The 24,298-nt window shown below is 41.9% G+C and overlaps 1 protein-coding gene across 1 annotated transcript; it reads right to left on the reverse strand.

Annotated features, from left to right (window-relative positions):
* Positions 1-6,384: 6,384 nt before the first annotated feature.
* On the reverse strand, positions 6,385-21,416 carry LOC130876095 (zinc finger protein 431-like). Its single transcript, XM_057772521.1, has 4 exons — positions 21,304-21,416; positions 8,321-8,447; positions 8,068-8,128; positions 6,385-7,507 (listed from the first exon to the last, which is right to left on the reverse strand). The coding sequence occupies exons 1-4, from the start codon at positions 21,304-21,306 to the stop codon at positions 6,439-6,441; spliced, it is 1,260 nt and encodes a 419-aa protein (XP_057628504.1). The 5' UTR covers positions 21,307-21,416; the 3' UTR covers positions 6,385-6,438.
* Between the last annotated feature and the right edge of the window lie 2,882 nt (positions 21,417-24,298).

Consider the following 24,298-nt stretch of genomic DNA (forward strand, 5'->3'; position numbering starts at 1 on the left):
ATCCATTATGATCAAGTAGGCTTCATCCCAGAGATGCAGGGCTGGTTTAACATACTATCAATGTAATCCATCATATAAACAAACTGAAAGAAAAAAACCATATGATCGTTTCATTAGATGCTGAAAAAGCATTTGACAAAATTCAACATCCCTTTATGATAAAAGTCTTGGAGAGATTAGGGATACAAGGGTCATACCTAAATATAATTAAAGCTATTTACAGCAAGCCAACAGCTAACATCAAATTAAACGGAGAGAAACTTAAAGTCATCCCACTAAAATCAGGAACACGCCAAGGCTGTCCACTCTCTCCATACCTCTTCAGTATAGTTCTTGAATTTTAGCAATAGCAATAAGACAACATAAGGGGATAAAGGGGATTCAAATTGGAAAGGAAGAAGTTAAACTTTCATTATTTGCAGATGATATGATAGTGTACATAAGCGACCCCAAAAACTCCACCAAAGAACTCCTACAGCTGATAAACACCTTTAGTAATGTGGCAGGATACAAGATCAACTCCAAAACATCAGTAGCCCTCTTATACACAAAGGATATGGAAGCAGAGAGGGAAATAAGAGAATCATCATCTTTCACGATAGCCACAAACAGCATAAAATATCTTGGGGTAACTCTAACCAAGGAAGTGAAAGATCTATTTTACGAGAACTTTAAGGCATTGAAGAAAGAAATTGAAGAGGATACCAGAAAATGGAAGGATCTCCCTTGCTCTTGGATTGGGAGGATCAACATAGTAAAAATGGCAATTCTACCAAAGGCAATTTATAGATTCAATGCAATCCCCATCAAGGTCCCATCAAAATTCTTCACAGATCTTGAAAGGACAATAATCAACTTTATATGGAAAAACAAAAAAACCAGGATAGCCAAAACAATTTTATACAATAAAGGAACTTCTGGAGGCATTACCATCCCTGACTTCAAACTCTATTACAGAGCTACAGTAATGAAAACAGCGTGGTACTGGCATAAAAACAGAGAAGTTGACCAATGGAATCGTATAGAAGACCCGGATTTTTAACCCACAAACCTATGAACACCTCATTTTCGATAAATGAGCTAAAAGTGTACAATGGAAGAAAGAAAGCATCTTCAACAAATGGTGCTGGCACAACTGGATGTCAACCTGTAGAAGAATGAAAATAGACCCATATCTATCACCATGCACAAAACTCAAGTCCAAATGGATCAAAGACCTCAATATCAATCTGAACACACTCAACCTGATAGAAGAGAAAATGGGAAGTACCCTACAACATATGGGTACAGGAGATCGCTTCCTATGTATAACCCCAGCCGCACAGACATTAAGGGCAACATTGAATAAATGGGACCTCCTGAAACTGAGAAGCTTCTGTAAAGCAAAGGACACTGTCATTAAGACAAAAAGGCACCCTACTGACTGGGAGAAGATCTTCACCAACCCCGCAACAGACAATGGTCTGATCTCCAAAATATATAAAGAACTCAAGAAACTAGACTTTAAAATGATAATTAACCCAATTAATTAAAATTAACACTGAACTGAACAGAGAATTCTCAACAGAAGAAGTTCAAATGGCCTAAAGATACTTAAGGACATGCTCAACCTCCTCAGTGATAAGGGAAATGCAAATTAAAACAACTTTGAGATATCATCTTACACCTGTCAGAATGGTTAAAATCACAAACACCAAGGATAGCCTTTGCTGGAGAGGTTGTGGAGAAAGGGGTACCCTCATCCATTGCTGGTGGGAATGCAAACTTGTGCAACCACTTTGGAAATCAGTGTGGCGGTTTCTCAGAAAAATTGGGATCAACCTACCCCTGGACCCAGCAATACCACTCTTGGGAATATACCCAAGAGATGCCCTATCATATGACAAAAGCATTTGTTCAACTATGTTCATAGCAGCATTATTTGTAATAGCCAGAACCTGGAAGCAACCTAGATGTCCTTCAATGGAAGAATGGATGAAGAAAGTGTGGAATATATACACATTAGAGTACTACTCTGCAGTAAAAAACAATGACTTCTCGAAATCTGCATGCAAATGGATGGAAATAGAAAATACTATCCTGAGTGAGGTAACCCAGACCCAAAAAGAAGATCATGGGATGTACTCACTCATAATTGGTTTCTAGCGATGGATAGTGGCCACTGAGTCTATAATTTGTGATCCTAAAGAAGCTAAACAAGAGGGTAAACCCAAGGAAAAACATATAGTTATCCTGGCTATGGGAAATAGACAAGATTGCCGGGCAAAAAATTGGAATCTTGGGGGTGGGGTGGGATGATGGTGAGGGGAAATGGGGAGAGAAAAGTGTGAAGGAAAAGATGAGGGGTACTGTGGGGTACGGATGATTGGGGATAAAGGAAGGTTGAATAGGGGAGCAGGGAAACTCATATCTTAATTAAGGTAGCTACCTAAGGGTTGGCAAGATTCTTGAACTTGGAGTGTCTACCAGGTGCCAGGGCAATGTCCCCAGTTAGTTCCTTGGGCACCTGAGGATAGGGAACCTGAAATGAATCTATACTATAGCCATACTTATAAATATCTTGCATATCGCCATAGAACCTTCATCTATCGATGGATGGAGATAGAGACAGAGACCCACACTGGAGCACCGGACTGAGCTCCCAAGGTTCTAATGAGGAGCAGAAGGAGGGAGAACATGAACAAGGAATTCAGGACCATGAGGGGTGCACCCAACCACTGAGACAGTGGGGCCGATCTATTGGGAGCTCACCAAGGCCAGCTGGACTGTGACTGAAAAAGCATGGGATAAACCCGGACTCTCTGAAAATGGCGGACAATGAGAGCTGACGAGAGGCGGGGAGGATGCGGAAATTTTTTTTTCAATAAAAGAAACGCATACAAACAAAAAAAAGAATAATAAACTAAGTCTTAAAAGAAATAAAAAAGGATGAGAGATGATTCAGTACTTTAGTACTTTCTGAAGAAAACACAGTTCAATTTCCAGCATTCACATGGTGGCTCACATCTGTAATTCCAAAGTTTCAGGACATCCAACCCCCATTTTGTCTAATGGACACTGCCCTCATATGCAGAAATGTGCCCATGATGTGGAAATACCTTCAGGCAAGCATAGTGGCAGGAGCAAAACATGTGTAAGTTCTCCTCTTCTTTTCTCATGCCTGGAAGCAAGGTCCAGTAGCTGCCTCTGCAGCTAGGTCATATGGCTTGGTAGGGTGTCTGCCCATGTTCCCCAGTATTTCCTGGCTGCAACTGATATGGAGAGATGCATTTTCAAGGTTCTCAGTTTGAATCCTAGTACCTCCCCAAATAGATAATCTCTGTAAATGTGTGTATAACTATGTACTTGTAAAGATTTTTGACACATTTTATTTCTTTTGTGTGTATCTGCAGGTGGCTCTACATATGTCACAGTGCAGAGGTGGTAGTCAGAGAACTTCTTGAGAATTGGTTCTCTCCTTCCATCATATGGGGAGCAAACTTAGGTGGCTAGTGTTGGCATCAGCCACAGAATTGGCTGTCCCAGCTTGCTGTCTTTAACTGTACATATTACGAACTTTGGGAGTATGTTTGTGGTATGTATCTGAGAGTGATATATTGATGTGTAGGGCACGTGTGATGCGTGTGTCAGCATGGTTGCCATCTTCGCATGTGTGTTTGGAGAAGTCTTCATGGGTGTTTGAGTTTGTGGGAATCCTCTGTGGCAGAGGTGTTGTAAATGCACCTATAAATGCCTGTGTAAAGCTCTGGTATGTCAGGGTTGGCCTGGCCAAACTTATCAAGCCCATTTCACCTGTCTTGGTTCTACCCACCTCAGCACTTGCAGTTTCCGTTCCCAGGCTCTGCCTTGTCCACCGCTGGACTTTTCTTGGATGTGGCCCTGTACAACCTACCCCTGTCAGTAGTGGCTCCACCCAGTGTGATGAATGCCCCTATTCCAATCCTCCTCCTAAGTTCTCCAAACTTTTAACACCCATCTATGTCTCCAACCTGATCCAACCTGTTTCATCCCCCAGCCGCTTACACCACCCTTCCCAACCTGTCGCTGTGCATACAGCAGCAACCCAACATTCCAGGCCCCGCTCTGGTCCCAACCATTCCAGGCCCCACCAACCTCCCACAGTCTATACAGCACATCTTAGCAGCAGAGGGAATTGTAACATGACAAGAAACCTAAGGCATTAAGGCAACTTTCTATGTAACTTGCTTGGGCCTTCAGGATATGCTCAGCCAAATCATAAATATATCACTTCCATTTAATAAGGGATTGATGCTACAAACGTTCTAATTTATGGTTTGATGGGGCAGATAATACCCATCTTCTTATGTACAGGAAGCTCAGGTTGGAATGGTAACATGATGGCCCATTGTCAAATGTTCAGTTTTCACTAGGGCTGAATAGCAGGCCAATAGCTGTCTCTAAAAGCAAACATTTGTGTACAGATGGTGGTGAGCCGTATTCCAGCATCCCAAAGATCTGTTCTATGACTCAACTGTAGAGAATCAGCAAAGGCTCCTAAGAGCATCCCTATCTGCCACTGACACTTCAAGTACCATAGAGCCTGTTGGATCATATGATCCAAGTGATAGATCAAAGTGATAGATCCTGCACAACACCCTGGACCTGTTGAAGAACCTTTTCCTATTCCATGACCCACACAATAGTAGCAGCTTTCCGAGTCACTTGATATATAGGCTGGAATAACACGTCCAAGAGAGGAATGTGCTGTCTCTAGAATCCAAACAGACCCACTAAGTGTTGTGCTTCTTTCTTAGTGGTAGAAGGGGAACAAGTGCTATAACTTGTCTTTCACCTTAGCAGGAACATCACTGCATATCACACAGTCCTAGACTTCTAAGAATATTAATGAAGGGTAGAAGGCCCTTGAATTTTGGTTGGATTTATGTCCCATCCTCTGCTAGGCATGTGTTACTAAAGAGTTAAATGTGGTTACTACCTCCTGCTCACTTGATCCATTCAATATAATGTCATCGATATAGTACAGCAATCTGATAACTTGTGGAAGATACACAGTTATAAAGATCCCATTTGCTAGTTAATAATTTCTGACCTTTATCCTGTAAATAAATCCATTGCAAAGGTTTATCCTCTTGTGCTATAATACCATAGGAGACAATGTAATGGGAGAAATAAGTTTCAAGGTAGTGAAGAATACACATGATGCACAAATGCCTCACTTGTTTGAAATTCAAATACCTGGAGTTATCTTTGCCTCTCAGGATAATTTGTAAAGACAGTACAATGCCATTTCTCCTTCTATAGTTTTAAATAGATTGGTTTGTGCACAATCAGATGCTAAACATTTTGATTTTGATGACATTGTAAATAACATTTGGAGATCCTGGGGCTAAGAAGGAATTCAAAAATGAAATTAGCATTTTCAATGGCTGTCATAAGTCATTAATGAAGTGGGTGCTGAGAACTGAGCCTGGGTTCTTGGGTAAAGCAGAGATCAGATTCCTTTTATGAGACAAGATCTCTCTATATACCTATGGCCATTCTGGAACACAATATCTGACCCAACTGGCCTCAAAACTCAGATCTTCTTGACTTTCTCTTCCAAGTTCTGGGATTATAAGACCATAACACTATACTCAGGAGAGATTTTTTTTAATGACCCAACTTTGAATCAGACAATGCAAGAATAAAGTAAGATTTAAACAAGAAACATCATATTTTTTTTAAATAAACAGTAATGGTCCTAGGAATTTTTCAATGAATTGATTTCAAAGGATAATATCATTCCTGTTTTAAATCATTTTTAACTCTGGTTGGGTGGTGCTGGCACACCTTTAAGCCCTACACATGGGAAGCAGAGGAACGTGGATATCCCTGAGACTGAGGTCAGCCTTATCTACAGAATGAGTTTCAGGACTATGAAGCCTTCACTGCTAAACAATGTCTCCAAAAATAAAAAAGAATTACTGTGTATAAACAACAGTGCCATGGTGTCCATGTGCCAGTCAGAAGACAACTTAGAGGTATCTGGTCTCTAGTTCCTCTATGTGAGTACTAGAGATGATACCAGGGTAGTCATGCTTGGCAGTTAAGTGCCCTAAACTGGTGCATGAACTCTCTGGCTCTGATTTCAGCTTCAAAAGTATTTATGTATGTGCTGGTATGTCAGTGTGCATACAACACAAGTGCAGTAATCAGAAAAGAACCTGTAGGAGAAATGTGGGTCTCCCAGAGAATGAATTCTGGCCATCATGCTTAGCAGTGATCACATTTACTCACTGGTAAAATTCTCTGGCATTCTGAGAAAATATAAAGAACAAGTATTTAGTCCCCAGAATAAAGTAACACTATCCAAACATAAAGGATGACAGCATAAATATTGTTTTCATTTGCAAATAGGTGTTTTATTCAAATTATCCCACATTCGTGGAATACAATATATTATAGAGCTTTACCACATTAATTATATCCATGAGGTTTCTCTCCAGTATGACTTCTTTCATGTATTTTAAGAAGACTTTTATGTGCAAAGGTTTTACTACAGTGATTACATCCATAGGGTCTCTCTCCAGTATGACTTTTTTCGTGTGTTTGAAGATTACTTTTATAGGCAAAGACTTTCCCACAATGACTACACTCATAGGGTTTCTCTCCAGTATGACTTCTTTCATGTGTGTGAAGATTACCTTTACATGCAAAGGATTTACCACATTGACTACACTCATAGGGTTTCTCTCCAGTATGACTTCTTTCATGTATTTGAAGATCACTTTTACACGCAAAGGTTTTACCACAATGATTACATCCATAAGGTCTCTTTCCAGTATGACTTCTTTCATGTCTTTTAAGATTGACTTTATATGCAAAGGTTTTACCACAGTGATTGCATGTGTAGGGTCTCTCGCCAGTATGACCTCTTTCGTGAGTTTGAAGATTACTTTTACATGCAAAGGCTTTACCACATTGGTTACATTCATATGGTTTCTCTCCAGTATGACATCTTTCATGTATTTTAAGATTACTTTTACATGCAAAGGTTTTACCACAGTGACTACATCCATAGGGTCTCTCTCCAGTATGAATTCTTTCATGTACTTGAAGTTGATTTTTATATGCAAAGGCTTTACCACAGTGATTACACCCATAGGGTTTCTCTCCAGTATGAGTTCTTTCATGTCTGAGAAGACAACTCTTCTGTGCAAAGGTTTTACCACATTGATTACACTTATGAGGTATCTCTCCAGTAGGAGTTCTTTCATGTATTAGAAGATAACTGGTGTGTGCACTGGCTGTATCACATTGACGATATCCATGTGTTTTTTCTCTGGTATGAGTTTTACATACTTGATCAAGACTGTGACATGAAAAGGGTTTAATTCTTTCATTATATTCATAGTTTTTTACTTCCAAATGAGTTCTTTGATGTACTTTTAAAAAGGAATCAGATCCAAATGTTTTATCATGTTGCTTACATTCATAAAGATCCTCTTGAGTATTGGATATTTGTGCGTCTTTGAAGATGATGTACCTATCAAAGGAAGAATAAAAAACAAAAGGTTTTCACATTGCATTCACATGGTCTAAATTTTTATGCCTCATGAAGAAGTGGTGTAGGGATTAGGGTTTCTCATGATAACAAGGTCCTTGACTCTCATAAATTGTTCCTGTCACTAGACTATAGTAAGTCCCTCACTACAAGGATTTGAAGACTACTAGTAATAATAGGAACGATTTGCTTATAACAGGTCTTGGTCATAAACTAAATCCTTTATTAATGTGTATTCCTTTTAAGATACTTGATGGGCATGAAACTATGTGGATGGACAATTATACAACATGCCTCTCATATGTCTATTATTGAAATTGTGACATCTATTATGGCATTGTTTCCTTGTCTTCTTTCTTAAAGAAATGCTTTGCAAACAATGATCAGCACCTGACATTAGAGTACAAGGTGTTGTGAGAATTTAATAAGCACTACAAAGCTGTGCTTATTTACACTATTGCTTTTTATTAAAAGTTTAGGATACATCAACATTTTTTCAGAGGTACCTGGTACATATGTATCAGCTTGCATATGAAAATTACCTTTCATGTCTTCTAGAACTTTGATCATATTCTTCAATATTATGGTCTTCCCATTTATAGCCTAAAATACAGTACCAAAAATATATTACCTAAAATTAGGCACAATTTACATTTCTATCTTCAGGGAACTTTAGAACAATACCTAATTTATTCGCTGAATTCTTCTTCCACAGTCAAAATCATAGAGAGCCCCAACCACCAAAAAAGGCTTGGCCCCTTAGGTTAAAAAGTGACAGAAAGTTCACATTCCTACCTATAGAAGTGAGGTTCCAGTAGGTTTCCAGCATCACATCTTTGTAGAGACTCTTCTGGGAAGGATCCAGCAAAGCCCACTCTTCACACGTGAACTTCATATGCACATCTTCATAGGTCAATATATCCTAAAATGTCCCATATAAGTATATAATGGAAATGTTGAAATTGACTTCATTGTAAATGTACACTTCATTGCAAATATAGTTAAATAATTCTTTGTACTCATTATATTCTATGACATAGGTCATAGAATTTCAAATACAATAACCAATTCATTTTAGAAGGAAATTGAAAAGGAGGATGATGCCTTCCATTTCTGTGACCACCAGATAGAATATCGCATTGCAGGAGAACTGCGTAGCAACACATACAGTGAGACTTATAAACAGAGTAGCACACTATTCAGTACACAAACTCAGAAAAATTTTATCAAAATGATTAACTTTAAAAAGGATAGGTGTGGTGGTACACACATATAATCCAAAACCCCAGGAGGAAGAGACACATGAATCTCTGTGATTTCCAAGTCAGTCTCATCTATGAAGAGCTAGCCAAAACAGCCAAAGGTACATAGTGAGACTCTGTCTGAAACAAACAAAAACAGAAAACACTCAGGGGCTCACTCAAAATTGCTACATAGAATTAGAACATTCATTCCAATTCTGAACCTGTTCATCATAAATTGAAAAAATTTCTTTTAAACTGTAAGGCTAATAATTCCTAGAAAGGAAGGCATTTTTAAGAAGTTACTGACTAACAGGTAAAAGTAATCAAAAACGTTAGTAAAATAAATGCTGATCCAGAAACAATAAAAAATAGCAATACGTATAGGGATGGAGATTAAAAAGATGGGCCAACAAATAAGATCACCTACTGCTACTGAAGATGACTGGAATCAACCCCCAATACTCTCTTGCAGGCTCCCAAACATTTCTAACCCCAGGTCAAGAGAATCCAAAGCTCTCTTCTGACTTCGCTAAATACCAGACAGAAGAATAGTACACAGTCATGTATACAGGCAAAAGATTCACATATTTGAAATTTTAAAAATGTAAAAACATACACAAAGGAAGGGATGGTGTTACACACCTGTAATTCAGTGATTCAGGAGATCACTATCAACTTCATGTCCTGTATGCATTCTTGGTCTGAAAATGACACCCTCTACCAAAGATCAAAAGTGATGTGGGCAAAGCTCAGCACAAGAGGAAATGTTTGACGTGTACAAAAACCTAATTTGTGCAGCCAAAACTATAAGCATAAAAATATCAGGCAAGAAAAATGGATTAGCAAGGGAAAGCAATTGCTTCTACTTTCCCTTTCATTCTTTAGGAATGCAGTCTCTAAGGATGGTGTTGGGGTGGCTGCAGGAGAAGAAGGCTGCTGAGTTTCAACCACTTAAAGTATGGGTGAGTGGATAAGCACTCAAAGCTCTAACCCAGAGACTACATTCCTCCAGAAAGGCTCCTCCTCCTCAGGGTTTCGTAAGTCACCAATGAAGGCCACACAGCAGAGACAAATGCACAAACACAATATACTATCTGGAAGACTTTTCATTGAACAGCCAAAACATGAAGCAAAATACATTTAGTATAGCTTTAAAGATAATCATATGATGTAACAGTCACTGCACTGTGAAACATGCAAAGTTTCTTCTGACACTCAAGGCAATCACTTAACTGTGATATCTTGTAATACGAAAACACAAATTACAGCTATCAAACACAAGTATTAAGAAAAGATTGGACCAAACAAGTCCAAAATCTTGCAGGGCAATCCTAAATCCTGCAGCTCTTTGTCAGACACCTGGGGTATCATTTCCAAAGGGCTTACATGGCTGTTTCTCACTAGAACTTCTCTCTCTCTCTCTCTCTCTCTCTCTCTCTCTCTCTCTCTCTTTCTCTCTCTCTGTCTGTCTCTGTCTCCTTCTACTTCCTACGTGCAGCTTTTTATGGCAGGTTTCTCAAAGTGTGGGTATTTTAATATATTGTTACTTCAAAATGGAACCGAGGCTGTATCTCGTGCCTCCATGCAAGTAAGTCTCAGTTTCTTCAAGGCAGCCCAGGACCCACACTAAGTCCCAGGTGATATTGAATCCACTGTAACTAAGACAGCTCAGCCCTGACCTTGATCTTCCTACCTTAATTTCCAAGTGCTAGAATTACAGGCACAATCCGCCACTCTGGGATATAAGGCTCCAGCTTTTTGAAGTGATTACAGTAGGGTTCCCTCTTTAAGTAACACAAAGGAAATAACAGTTGACCATTCCCGGCAAAGAGAAAACCGGTGGTAATGTGCTGATGCGCTTGATAAACGAAGCACTGAAGCATGGGTAAAGCAGCGCCAACAGAGGGCTAGGAAAAGCAGTGCATTGGGAGGAGCTGATTCTCCAAGGCTCTTCATTGTCAGGCCTTCACTTTTGAGACTACATATGTATACAGGACATGACCTAAATGTTGATTAGACCTCTGGGGCTTTCCCCATGGCACAGTGGTTGAAGAGCACTGCCTGCTCTTCTAGAGGATACGGTTTGATTCCTTGAAACCTCATGGTGACTCAGTGACCATTAAGTCCAGTTCCAAAGGACTCAGTGCCCCCTTCTGGCATTCTCTGACTGCAGACATGCATGTGGTACATAGACACACAGGCATACAAAACACCCATACATATACCATAAAACATTAACTTACAAAAGAAGAAAGATCAGACTGCCAAGTTAAACACAAATGTCTGGAGAACTAGAGGATTTGGAGTGATTAGATTCAGAACACTTTGGGCCAAGCGAATAGCTCAGTGGTTACCAGCACTTCAAGCTCCTCCAAAGAACCTGGGTTTGGTTCCCCGCAACCCATGGTAGCCCACAAACACCTTTAACTCCACTTTTAGGGGATCTGACTCTTTTCTGGTCTCTTCTGGGCACCAGGCACACATACTGTACACAGGCAAAACATTCATACATAGAAAAATTAAAACTAAGTCCTACTAAAAAGAAAACAATTAAAGGGCCTAGAGATGTGGCTCAGTTGGTGGCACAGCATGCATGAACCCTTCAGTTCAATTCCTGTTCCTTAAAATGGGCAAGGACCAGGATATCTGTAAGCCCATCTCTCTTTTTTTAATTTTTTAAAATTTATTTATTTAACATTTCCACCTCCTCCCATCCTCCCTTTTCTCTCCCATTTCCCCTCCCCCTCGCTCTCCAGTCCTAAGAGAAGTCAGGGTGCCCTGCCTTGTGGGAAGTCCGAAGGCCCCCCTCCATCCAGGTCTAGGAAGGTGTGCATCCAAACAGACTAGGCTCCCAAAAAGCCAGTACATGCAGTAGAATCAAAATCAAGTGTCATTATCATTGGCTTCTCAGTCCACCCTCACTGTCAGCCACATTCAGAGAGTCCGGTTTGATCACATGCTCGTTCAGACCCAGTCCAGCTGGCCTTGGTGAGCTCCCATTAGATCAGTCCCACCGTCTTGGTGGGTGGACGCACCCCTTGTGGTCCTGACTTCCTTGCTCATGTTCTCCCTTCCTTCTGTTCTTCATCTGGGCTTTGGGAGCTCAGTCCAGTGCTCCAATACGGATCTCTGTCTCTATCTCCATTCCTCGCCAGATGAAGAATCTATGGTGATATGCAAGATATTCATCAGTGTGTCTATGGGATAAGGCCAGTTCAGGCGCCCTCTCTTCTGCTGCTCACGGACCTAGTTGGGGAAATCCCCTTGGACACCTGGAAACCCCTCTAGAGCCAAGACTCTAGCCAACCCTAAAATGGCTCCCTTGGTTAGGATAACTTCTTCCCTGCTCCCATATCCTCCGTTCCTCTATCTCAATTATCCCATTCCCCCAAGCTCTCCCCAATCCTCCCCCTTCTCCCTTCTCTCTCCCCATCTCCCCTTCCCCCCAACCCACCCCCACCCTCCTGCTCCCAACTTTTGCCTGGGGATCTTGTCAACTTCCAATATCCAGGAGGATAGCTATATGTTTTTCTTTGGGTTCACCTTATTTAGCTTCTCTAGGATCGCGAATTGTAGGCTCAATGTCCTTTGTTTATGGCTAGAATCCACTTATGAGTGAGTACACACCATATTCTTCTTTTTGGGTCTGGGTTATCTCACTCAGTAAAGTGTTTTCTATTTCCATCAATTTGCATGCAAAATTCAAGATGTCATTGTTTTTTACCGCTGAGTAGAACTCTTAAAGTATTTATGTGCCACATCTTCTTTATCCATTCTTCTATTGAGGGGCACCTAGGTTGCTTCCAGGTTCTGGCTATTACAAATAGTGTTGCTATGAACATAGTTGAACAAATGCTTTTGTAGTATGACTGGGCATCTCTTGGGTATATTCCCAAGTGTGGAATTGCTGGATCCTGAGGTAGGTTGACTCCCAGTTTCCTGAGAAACCGCCACACTGATTTCCAAAGTGGTTGCACAAGTTTGCATTCCCACCAACAATGGATGAGTGTTTCCCTTACTCCACATCCTCTCCAGCATAGGCTATCATTGGTGTTTTTGATTTTAGACATTCTGACAGGTATAAGATGGTATCTCAAAGTTGTTTTGATTTGCATTTCCCTGATCGCTAAGGAGGTTGAACATGACCTTAAGTGTCTTTTGGCCATTTGAACTTCTTCTGTTAAGAATTCTCTGTTCAGTTCAGTTCCCCATTTTTTAATTGGGTTAATTAGAGTTTTAATGTCTAGTTTCTTGAGTTCTTTATATATTTTGGTGATCAGACCTTTGTCTGATACGGGGTTGGTGAAGATCTACACACTCCCATTCAGTGTGTAGGTTGCCTTTTTGTCTTAGTGACAGTGTCCTTTGCATTACAGAAGCTTCTCAGTTTCAGGAGGTCCCATTTATTCATTGTTGCTCTTATTGTCTGTGCTACTGGGGTTATACGTAGGAAGTGGTCTCCTGTGCCCATATGTTGCAGACTACTTCCCACTTTCTCTTCTATCAGGTTTAACGTGGTCAGATTTATATTGAGGTCTATAATCCATTTGGACTTGAGTTTTGTGCATGTGGCTCAGTTGGTGGCACAGCATGCATGAAGCCTTCAGTTCAATTCCTATTCCTTAAAAGGGGCAAGGACCAGGATATCTGTAAGTCCATCTCTTGAAAGGTGGAGGTAGAAGGATCAGAAGTTCAAGGTCATTCTTGGGAACATAGGGAGTTTGTGGCCAGCCAGAGGTATATGAGACCCTATCACCTCAAGAAACAAGAACACACAAAGAATCATATAAGACTACTCCAGGAAAATGGAGAACAAAGGGTTTGGGATACATGTTACAAGAGAGTTATGAAAGGCCACAAATATGGAACAGGTATGGATTCCACTCATACTTAAAAGAAATGTCAACCTGGGTACGGGAACTGAACTGTCTTCCACAAGCTCTACGTGCACAATTATGTGAGACATCGTTGCAGCCCGTGGAAACTTTCAGTATAGTGCCTTCAACTTGTGATTGTAATTACCAGAAGACATGTGCATGTTTATATGGAGGAAGAAGACTTGTAGTATACTCCAGAAATGGCTGTATCTAAATGAAACGGGAATTTATAAGCAAGAATCCACAGGATCAAACGAACAGTCTTTGCTTGTCCAGTTACATTGATCACATCACTATATACTTATGAATGGCTCTAAAATTAAATTTTGAGTATTAGGCTAAAGACTACAACCTACACAACAGAGGTCTCACTAAAATAAAGCCTTTTGTGAAGATATTTGTCAACTAGGCATAGATACCTGACACCCACAATCTTATTAACAGGGAGATGGAAGCAGGAGAACTGGGTGTTCAATGTCAGCCTTAGCCATTGAAGATTTAATCTTAAAAAATAATAACAAGGGGCTGGAGAGATGGCTCAGCGGTTAAGAGTATTGCCTGCTCTTCCAAAGGTCCTGAGTTCAATTCCCAGCAACCACATGGTGGCTCACAACCATCTGTAATAAGGTCTGGTGTCCTCTTCTGACCTGCATGCATACACACAGATAGAATATTGTATACATAACAAATAAATAAATAAATAAATATTTAAAAAAAAATAATAACAAATTCTCTCTATAGCGAACTATTTTAGTTCCAACTGATTAAAAGAAGCTTTAGGAGAAACAGAGAAATAATGCCACATAAAAGCCCTACATTTTCAGTACAAGAATTATCTGTTCATTAATACATATCATACATCGACTTGACATCTTAATCCCATCACAATACAAAATATATTCTTTTTTCCTATCTAGACAATTAAAAAATTAGTACTGTATATATCTGTATGATGTATGTATGTGATATGTGTTGGGGCAGGCACAATAGTGCCACAGGGAGAGTCTGGAGATCAGAGGACAACATTAAGAAGTGAGTTTCTCCTTATACCAAGGGTTCTCAGGATCAAACTGTGGTCGGGCTTGCATACAGAGCTCTTTTCAATGGAGCCACCTCATCAGCACTATTTGATCAAATTCTAACTCACAGATGGTCTCACTCCTAATCTTAAACATATTTCTACTTTTTGAGTGCTTCTTGCCACAAGAGCTCTTTGTAGCTCTGACTGGCCTGGAACTCACTATTTGGACGAGGTTAGTCTTGAACTTCCTGCACAGGTCTCTAAAGTACTACGATGACAGGTGTGAGCCCTCATGCTCAGCTACTTAAATGTACTGACTAAATCAGAGTATAATACAGAAATATATGGCAATTTCTTAAAGAAAAAAATAAAGTGAATTTATTCTCCAATGATACACTGAAGAACTTGCAAATATGCCCAACTGAGTTCTTGGTATTATAATGAGGTAATTATTCTGAGTCTTTCAAGCCAGGTCTCATTCTCTGCTCAGGTCTAGACTGAAGCCTCCTGCTTCAGCTTTTTAAGTATTGGAATTAAAGGTGTAGGGCACATGTCTGGCTCAAGGAAATTCTGTATAAAAGCTGATGTAGTGGCAGACTATCTGCCTATCATGTGTGAATAGCACCGGAAAAAATAATAACAAATGTGGCCTCATTGCTCTTCTAGTTTGCCCACCAATTTCTAACATCTATTTGCCAAACAAAAGGGCAGCCTCATTTGTAAAAGAAACATTACCACTTACTCAGGTCCACAGTACTTGTCTATCTTAGCCTTTGCTTATTTTAAACTTTAGCTATTTAGATAAACTATGCAAAATTGTATAATGGAGTATCTGGTCCCTGGAGAAATCCTTTTCCCAAGGTCAGGAATTTAAACAGAAGCCCCCATTTCCTCAATGGGTTGGAGAAAGTCCTGCCTACTAAAATGGGAGTAATTCTCCCTATGTCTGGCAAGAGGAACTCATGGCCCTTCCATTAACATTAGAATGTGGTGTGTATAACTTGTCAGTGCTGGCTTCCTCCATCAATGCATTTCTAACATCTATTCCCCAAACACAGAGCCCCTTCATAAGTAAAAGAAACACTACCACAGCTCAAATCAAATATTGACCCTCACGTACTGATAGTGGGAGATGTCAATACCCAAGTCTCTCCCGTGGACAAGCCACCCAGACGAAAGCTAAGCAGAAATACTGAAGCTACCAGACATCATAAACCAAATGGATCTCAGTGATATTTACAGGATGCTTCACCCACCCACCCCCCCCACCCCCGTTCCACTCTAGGCACAGAAGCACTTACTTACACTCCTGCTTGACTCCTGCTCTCACACAGGCGGGGAAGGCACCAGGTCACTAGGCTACACCCACAAGTCATCATCATCTAAGAACAATGCACACGGGGTGGAGAAATAGTTCCCAGGTGAGCATTCCCTCCATTTTGTGCCTGCTCTAAGTAGTTCCAGGGAAGGAGAAAACTTCTCCTGGACTGAACCAAAAGGAAAAGATTAAGTTCCACTATTTTCTAGTTTATAATTTCTGTCTCCTTTTCAATTAGTGATCTCTTAGCTCACTACTCTCTTTGAAAACAGTAAAAACACTGCCCCATTGGTAGGCAAAGGAACTGCTGCCAGGCAACACAGCCTGGAAAGAACTGATATTTCCTTCTTTCCAAGGACATTTAAGGAATTTCACTAAGTACTTTTTAGAAGGATTAAAGACAGTGGCTAAAAAGATTTCATCTGTTACCCAGTCAGTCAGTGTATTAGAAAAATGGTATACAAGTTTAAAATTTTTTAAAGTAAAAGAAGGTCCCCGTTGCTGGAGGTAGTTCAAAAGGTGTTAACAACAACAACAAAAACAACAACAACTGACTGAGACAAAAACTTCTCAGATCCCAGCCCCAAAGACCAAGAAACGGTAAAAGAGTTCCGGGATGCAACTGGATATGGTTGTCTCTGGATACCAGAGTCTGTGGAAATACACCAGCACAGACTGGGCCCTGAGCCCAAATGTAGATTGAGACTCAACAAAACGAATTTAAGGCTTTAAAAACAGGTCTGATTTCCACTCCAGACATAGAATTTCCAGATGTCTCTAAACCTTTTCATCTGTTTGTCCAAGAAACACAAAACAAAAAGGGTTTTAACCCCAACTTTGGGGTCACGGCAATGTCCTGTGATGTACATGTCTAAATGATTGAACCTGTAGCCAGATGTTGGCCCATCTGTCTAAGAGCAATGTCAGCTAAAGTTAGTTTAATGCAAAACAAAACAAAACAACAAATAAGTTAACTCTGGGTCAAGATCTTGTATTCACAGCACACCATGACATGGCTGAGGCTGCCCTCATGTGATGACACAGGTGCTTGTCCATGACTGTCAGGAGATGAAAGATGAAACCAGGTACATGGGAGCCGTAGCAGTTCCATTGACTGAAAAATAAGGACGCACACCAGGAACCTCAGCCCAGAGAGCAGCACTGATCCATCTGAACTAGGCTCTCAGATAAGGAAAAAGGAAAGCCCATCCTCCACCATCCACATGGACAGTCACTACACTTATACTGTCCGGCATGCCCCAGTATGATCTAGAAAGAGGACTTCACAGCACTGGGAAAAAAATCTTGCCACAGATCCCTGCCAGGCTTAGTAGCATACATCTTTAATCCCAGCACTTGGGAGACAGAGGCGGGGGAATCTCTGTGAGTTTGAGGCCAGCCTGGTCAGTGAGTTCCAGGACAGCTAGGACTGTTTCAGAAAAACCCTGCCTCACCAAAAAAAAAAAAAAAAAAAAAAAAAAATTGCGGGCGTGGGAGGAGGCAGGCTATTTAGCTTCCTCTATATATTGCTGCCCTCCTGCTCGGCTTCTGACCTGGCTCGCCACCAAACCAGTGGGGCCCTTGATAGTTAGGAACCGGGTGGAGAAAACTGATATTCTGATGATATACCATGACCACTTAATGTCTGAGACACCATGTTAAAATAAATAAACCTGGACTTTCTCTAATTTGGTTTTATGTGGTCTGATCGGGGTTATTGTGTCAGTGGAGAGGTTTATCGGGGGGCAGAAACTTTTCAGTCACTACAGGCACTCCAGCCCTTCATAATGGTCGTTCACTGGACTATCCTGGAGACCCAGCCGACATCCGAGTACACCACCTGTTTCCCTTTGACCAGTCTGGGTCAAGCAAGTAGCCAGATGAGACTGGAACTAACCTGGAAATGACATTAAAAGGTTTGATTCTCTCCACTCCTAAAGCAGTGACGAGAGCTGGCATGGCACTAAGGACACATATCACCTAGAGCAAGAAAGCAGAAGCCACATTTGCTGCCAAATGGACTGTCTTTGGACGATGGACCCATTAAAATCAGATTTCACCAATCCCCAAGCCCTTCCATTTCCTATCTGTCTATCTCCTACAGGGTTTAACATTTGGTATGAATACAGGGTCATGTTCCAGTGGGGACTGCCTTTAGGCCTGGACCAGGGGGGAAGGACAGGAAAAGTTATTGCCTAATGTAATTACAGACCAGCAGCCCATATTCATTCTGACCTCTGCTCACTGATGCCCACTTTAAATACCTGGTTGTGTTACAGAAAGGAAAGACATGGGGCTTTATCTTTTGAGACAGAAATGCAGAATTTACAATTCTATGCCAGAAGGAAAGCAATTTTCTATTACAAAATTCAGTTTTGTGAGACTGCAGCTTCCTAAAAAAAACTTCACTAAAAGATTCAGGCCTACGGGAAATAGGAAATACTTGCAGAACCAAGCCCTATGCCACAGGAACTGGCTGTCAGCCCACGGACAGACGAAACCCACTGTGACTAGAGGTAGCCCAAATTAAGGTTCTGCTTTATAAGGGTTAATTCATCAAAATAAAAACAAGATTATTGAGTCCCTAGGACTGCTTGGTGGGCATGTTCCAATAGTTAGACTACATGTACCTCTTCTGATGATTTCCACACTAAGTAGACAGTTTGTTCAAAAAATTATATTAAGAGGTTCCGTTTTTGAGTTAAAACAACAGTCAGATTCCCTTACAAAAGTGATCCTACAAAACTGGAAAGACTTAGACTTACTTCTCATGAGATAAAGGAGACAATGTATGGCTTTGGAAAATAACCTGTTGTTCCCATGCTAATTGATCAGGAGTAACTTAAAAAGATATTGCCAAGGTTGGGCAAATACCTGAAACCAGTTTCTGTTCTCCTTGTCCCACTGTCTAACTACCCTGCAATCAGCACTGACTGGGCACTTAATTCTCATTCTGATTGGATTAATCATGGAATCCTGCATCTTAACTAAAACAGGATGAGTCTATGATTTGACTCATGAACTCAGTTCAGTGGGAAATGTAACAGGCCAAAGTCCCTAGCAGGCCCCCAGACTTTATTTAGCACAACCGAATCCATGAGGGAAGTGCCATTCAGGCTGAAGAATTCTGCATATAGAAAGTACCACCAGCCAAAAGAAAACAAAGGCCTAATCCATCAAAGTGCACATTTACAGGAAGTCTCTACATGCACTAACCTTGCTTTTTAGTCTGTAGTTCTGCTTCTGGCTAATTGTTCTTGTTAACTGAAGTATGTCAACCCAGAACATGGTTTCTATGCTTAAAACCTCATCCTGGGAAAGGCTCGGGGCTATGCTGGGATATAGGAACAGCCAGTGTAGTTGCAGGCCAGCTAATAAAGACTCTCTCTTGCCTTAAACCCATGTTCCGGCAGACTTCTTTGGTAAAGATCCAGAACAAGCACCTCAAGAATCTTTCTCTATAACCGACCACATATTCAGGCACAAAGCAAGTCTCAACAGATAGAAGAAAACTGAAATAAGCCCTGCACTCTATCAGACCACCACAGATTAAAGCTGGACATCAACAACAGTAGAAGAATCAGAAAGCTTACAAACACGTGGACCCTCAGGGCATCTCTAATGAATGAAAAATGGGTTAAGATAGAAATAAAAACAGAAGTGATAACCATGCCACAGACTGAATGCTTTCTCAAGGTACTAGTCCATGGGGCTGGAGAGGTGGCTCAGCAGCTAAGAGCACTGGCAGCTCTTCCAGATATCCAGAGTTCCATTCCCAGCAACCACACGGTGACTCACAATCATCTGTAGTAGGATCTGCTGCCCTTGCCTGGAATAAGGACATACATGTAGTCAGAGCACTCATATACATAAAATAAGTATCTTTTAAAAAAAATCATTGTTTACTAGTAACCAAGAACACCCCCCCAATATAAAATCAGCCCACTGCTCTTTCATTTACCCTTATCTGATTTTACAGGGCATGTACAGAATACAGAGAGATAATATATTACACAACCTGTCTTCCTGATTCTGCTCTTGCTGTGAAGAAGCACTATGATCAAGGCTTCTCTTATAATGGAAGGCTTTTAATTTGGCGATTGACCAAGGGTTAGTCCATTCTCATCTTGAAAGGAAGCTTCACAGTGGGCAGACATGGGGCTGAGGGTTAAAAACCTGATACACAGGCAGGCGGCAGGCAGGAAGAGACAATTGTCTTGCACTGGGTTTCTGAAACCTCAAAGCCCACCTACAGTGACACACCTATACAAACAAGACACATCTACTCCCAGAAGGGCAGACCCCCTAATTTTACTCAGTTACTTCCACTAGTTGGGACAACCATTCAAAGATAGGAGCCTGAGGATGCTGAGCAAATAGAAACCATGACACGAATACAATCTATGAAGAAAGAGCTCTGAAGGAAAGAGTGAAAGACACTAGGGAAAACAGAGAGAGAGGAAGACGAGAAGACAGAGAAAAAGAGAGACAAACAAAAGGAAAAACTATTTCCTTCAAATAGCGGGAGTCAACTTCTCTGGTTGGTTATAGGCTTCCTTAATATAACCTTCCCTACCCCATCTAAGAAGAGGTTAAACAATTCAAGGCCTCCAAACTTAGGTTTAAAGCAACATCTTTTCTCTGAGTGCAAGGCATGATACCTTGTTTGCCTCCCCACCCAGTTCCCTCAGAGAACCTGGGGAACCTTGGATCAGGTCTTCTGGAAGCAACGAAGGCATCAGCCTCTTGCTGTGCTGAAGTGTGGCTGTTGTAGATGACACCATCAGGAAGCTGCATTCTACCGATGCTACCTAAGTGGATGTGTCGTCACACAAGGCTACAAAAGTTTTAAATTCTATTTACCTTTTTGTTTTCGTAGTTGTTTCTCCAGACGGGCTGTCTCTCCGTAGCCCCTGGCTGCCCTGGAACGCGCTCTATAGACCAGGCTGACCTCTACTTCCCAAGCCCTGGGTTTAAACGCATGCACCACCATCGCTGATTTAAACATTTTAACAAATTAAGCCCGAAAGTCTTCAGTTCAGCAAACATGGAGAATCACAAATCTGTCTGATAACAACGGATGTCCTGCACGGTAACAAGGACGTTCCCACACAAAAGCTCAGTTTCCTCCACGCTCTGCGCATGCAGCAGAGCGAAATCGCTCAGAGGTCCCGCTTCACCACGGGAATCGCAGGGACTTCAGGGGGCAAAGGGAATCACTTCGCCCACCGCGTCCGCCGCCGGTTCCCACAGACCCGGGAGGACCCCACACCGGATCCCGCGGCTCCACCCGCGTGGGGACCGCGGCCCTCGCTCACCATGGCGGATTCCGAGTTCTCCTGGCTCTCCTCAAGGCTCCGAGCTCCGGACAGCGGATCACAGCGCAGCACACGGAGCAGTAGAACCTTTCTCAGTCCAGAGACAAGGTGTTTACAGCACGGCGAACCGGAAGCGCCCTCCCCATGCTGACTGGCAGTCCATCTGGAGGTCCTGATTGGCTACTGAGGCCTGAGGGCCAGGAGCGGCGTCCTTAGAAACAAAGTGTTGTGAAGGAACAGGGCACAGTGGCTTCCAGCCCAGACCTGCAGAGACTGGCATCGCAGCAGAACTTGGAGCTGGACTGCAAAGTCTTTCCTGAACAATCCCTGCCCACAGTAGGACTCTTTTCTGGGGGCATTAGTGAGGTTTTGCTATGAAACTGAGGAAGGACTAAGGAAACCGGACACTTCCTGAGCTAGATACCGCAGGCCAGCTGTGGAAAACGGGCTATGATTTTCATTTTTGTAAAAAGAAAATTTGATTAAAAAAACCATGCACTAATCTGCACCCTCTTAAACCGTTATTCTGTGGAAAAGGGCCATCAGTGTAAACACAGGATTTAGAAAACTAAACCTACGGGGTCAGAGTGAGCTTGTTACATCTCAGGCCATGTTTACTGTAGAGCCGCAGACTCTGATGACGAAATTATACATATTTTACTGCCTACTCGACATACGGGTCTACAGATTTGTTTTTCTGCCAATTCTGCATCATTAGTGGAAATAAGGAAACCAATTAAGAACACTTATTTTTACATCATGCCCCTAGTGTTTCATTTTCTTTGTCAGGGTCTCACTCTGTAGACCCGGCTGTACAGGACCTCACTATGCAGACCAGGCTAGCCCTAAAATCATAAAGATCAGTTTGCCTCTGCTGCAGAGAGCTCAGATTAAAGGCCTGCACCACCATGCCCAACTTCTATTCATTCTGCACTTTCTGTTTTTTTAAATGAAATAAACAGAAGCCTGGTGTGTCGCACAACTGAACTCTGGACTGAGGACACTGTTGCAGGAGATCACTGTGAAATTTAGTCAAGCCTGGGTTATAAGTGAGATCCTTTCTCAGAAGGCCAAACGTAAACACGTGTAGCCACTGCCACCCCAGCTTTTTGGACCGTTAGTGTCCTGGAGTCCACAAGGGACTATGGCACCCTGGCCTTTTCCCCCAAGTCCATAGACCATTTTTTTTTTATTGAAAAAAATTTTCCCACTTCCTCTTGCCTCCCATTTCCCTCCCCCTCCACCCGCCCCTCTCCCCCTCCCCCCACTCCTCTTCTCCTCCCTCTCCAGTCCCAAGAGCAATCAGGGTTCCCTGCCTTGTGGAAAGTCCAAGATCCATCCCCCTCCATCCAGATCTAGAAAGGTGACCATCCAAACTGTCTAGGCTCCCACAAAGCCAGAACATGAAGTAGGATCAAAACCCCATGCCATTCTCCTTGGCCTCTCGTCAGCTCTCGTTGTCCGACAAGTTCAGAGAGTCCAGTTTTATCCCATGCTTTTTCAGTCACAGTCTAGCTGGCCTTGGTGAGCTCCCAATATATCAGACCCACTGTCTCAGTGGGTGGGTGCACCCCTCGCGGTCCTGACTTCCTTGTTCATGTTCTCCCTCCTTCTGGTCCTCATTAGGACCTTGGGAGCTCAGTCCGGTTCTCCAGTGTGGGTCTCTGTCTCTATCTCCATCCATCGCAAGATGAAGGTTCTATGGTGACATGCAAGATATTCATTAGTATGGTTATAGGATAGGTTCATTTCAGGTTCCCTATCCTCAGGTGCCCCAATGAACTAACTGGGGACATTGCCCTGGGCACTTGGTAGCCATTCCAAGTTCAAGTCTCTTGCCAACCCTTAGGTGGCTCCCTTAACTAAGATATGAGTTTCCCTGCTCCCCTATTTAACCTTCCTTTATCCCCAATCACCCCGATTTCCCCAGTTCCCCTCATCCTCTCATTCACACTTTTCTCTCTCCATCTCCCCTCACCCCCATTCCACCCCACCACCAAGATTCCAATTTTTTGCCCGGCAATCTTGTCTATTTCCCATAGCTGGGAGGATAACTGTATGTTTTTCCTTGGGTTTACCCTCTTGTTTAGCTTCTTTAGGATCACAAATTATAGACTCAGTGGCCACTATCCATGGCAAGAAACCAATTATGAGTGAGTACATCCCATGATCTTCTTTTTGGGTCTGGGTTACCTCACTCAGGATAGTATTTTCTATTTCCATCCAGTTGCATGCAAAATTCGAGAAGTCATTGTTTTTTACTGCAGAGTAGTACTCTAATGTGTATATATTCCACACTTTCTTCATCCATTCTTCCATTGAAGGACATCTAGGTTGCTTACAGGGTCTGGCTATTACAAATAATGCTGCTATGAACATAGTTGAATGAATGCTTTTGTCATATGATAGGGCATCTCTTGGGTATATTCCCAAGAGTGGTATTGCTGGGTCCAGGGGTAGATTGATCCCAATTTTTCTGAGAAACCGCAACACTGATTTCCAAAGTGGTTGCACAAGTTTGCAGTCCCACCAGCAATGGATGAGGGTACCCCTTTCTCCACAACCTCTCCAGCAAAGGCTATCCTTGGTGTTTTTGATTTCAGCCATTCTGATAGGTGTAAGATGATATCTCAAAGTTGTTTTGATTTGCATTTCTCTGATCGCTTAGGAGGTTGAGCATTACCTTAAGTATCTTTTGGCCATTTGAACTTCATCTGTTGAGAATTCACTGTTCAGTTCAGTGCCCCATTTTTTAATTGGGTTAATTATCATTTTAAAGTCTTGTTTCGAGTTCCTTTGTTTCACTGGCCTGCCTGCACCAAGCAAGGTAGGCGCTTTGTTTACGAACTACCTAACTAGCACGGAGATCTGAGCTCGGTACCAAGAGAGACATCATTGGGGTGAGTTTGTGACCAAGAGAGACATCATTGGGGTGAGTTTGTGACGCGGCAGCAGCCCCGGACAGTGAACTCAGAAGTTCCTCACACCCCACCCC

Source organism: Chionomys nivalis, chromosome 6 (genome assembly GCF_950005125.1).
Source record: "Chionomys nivalis chromosome 6, mChiNiv1.1, whole genome shotgun sequence".
NCBI classification, from domain to species: domain Eukaryota; kingdom Metazoa; phylum Chordata; class Mammalia; order Rodentia; family Cricetidae; genus Chionomys; species Chionomys nivalis.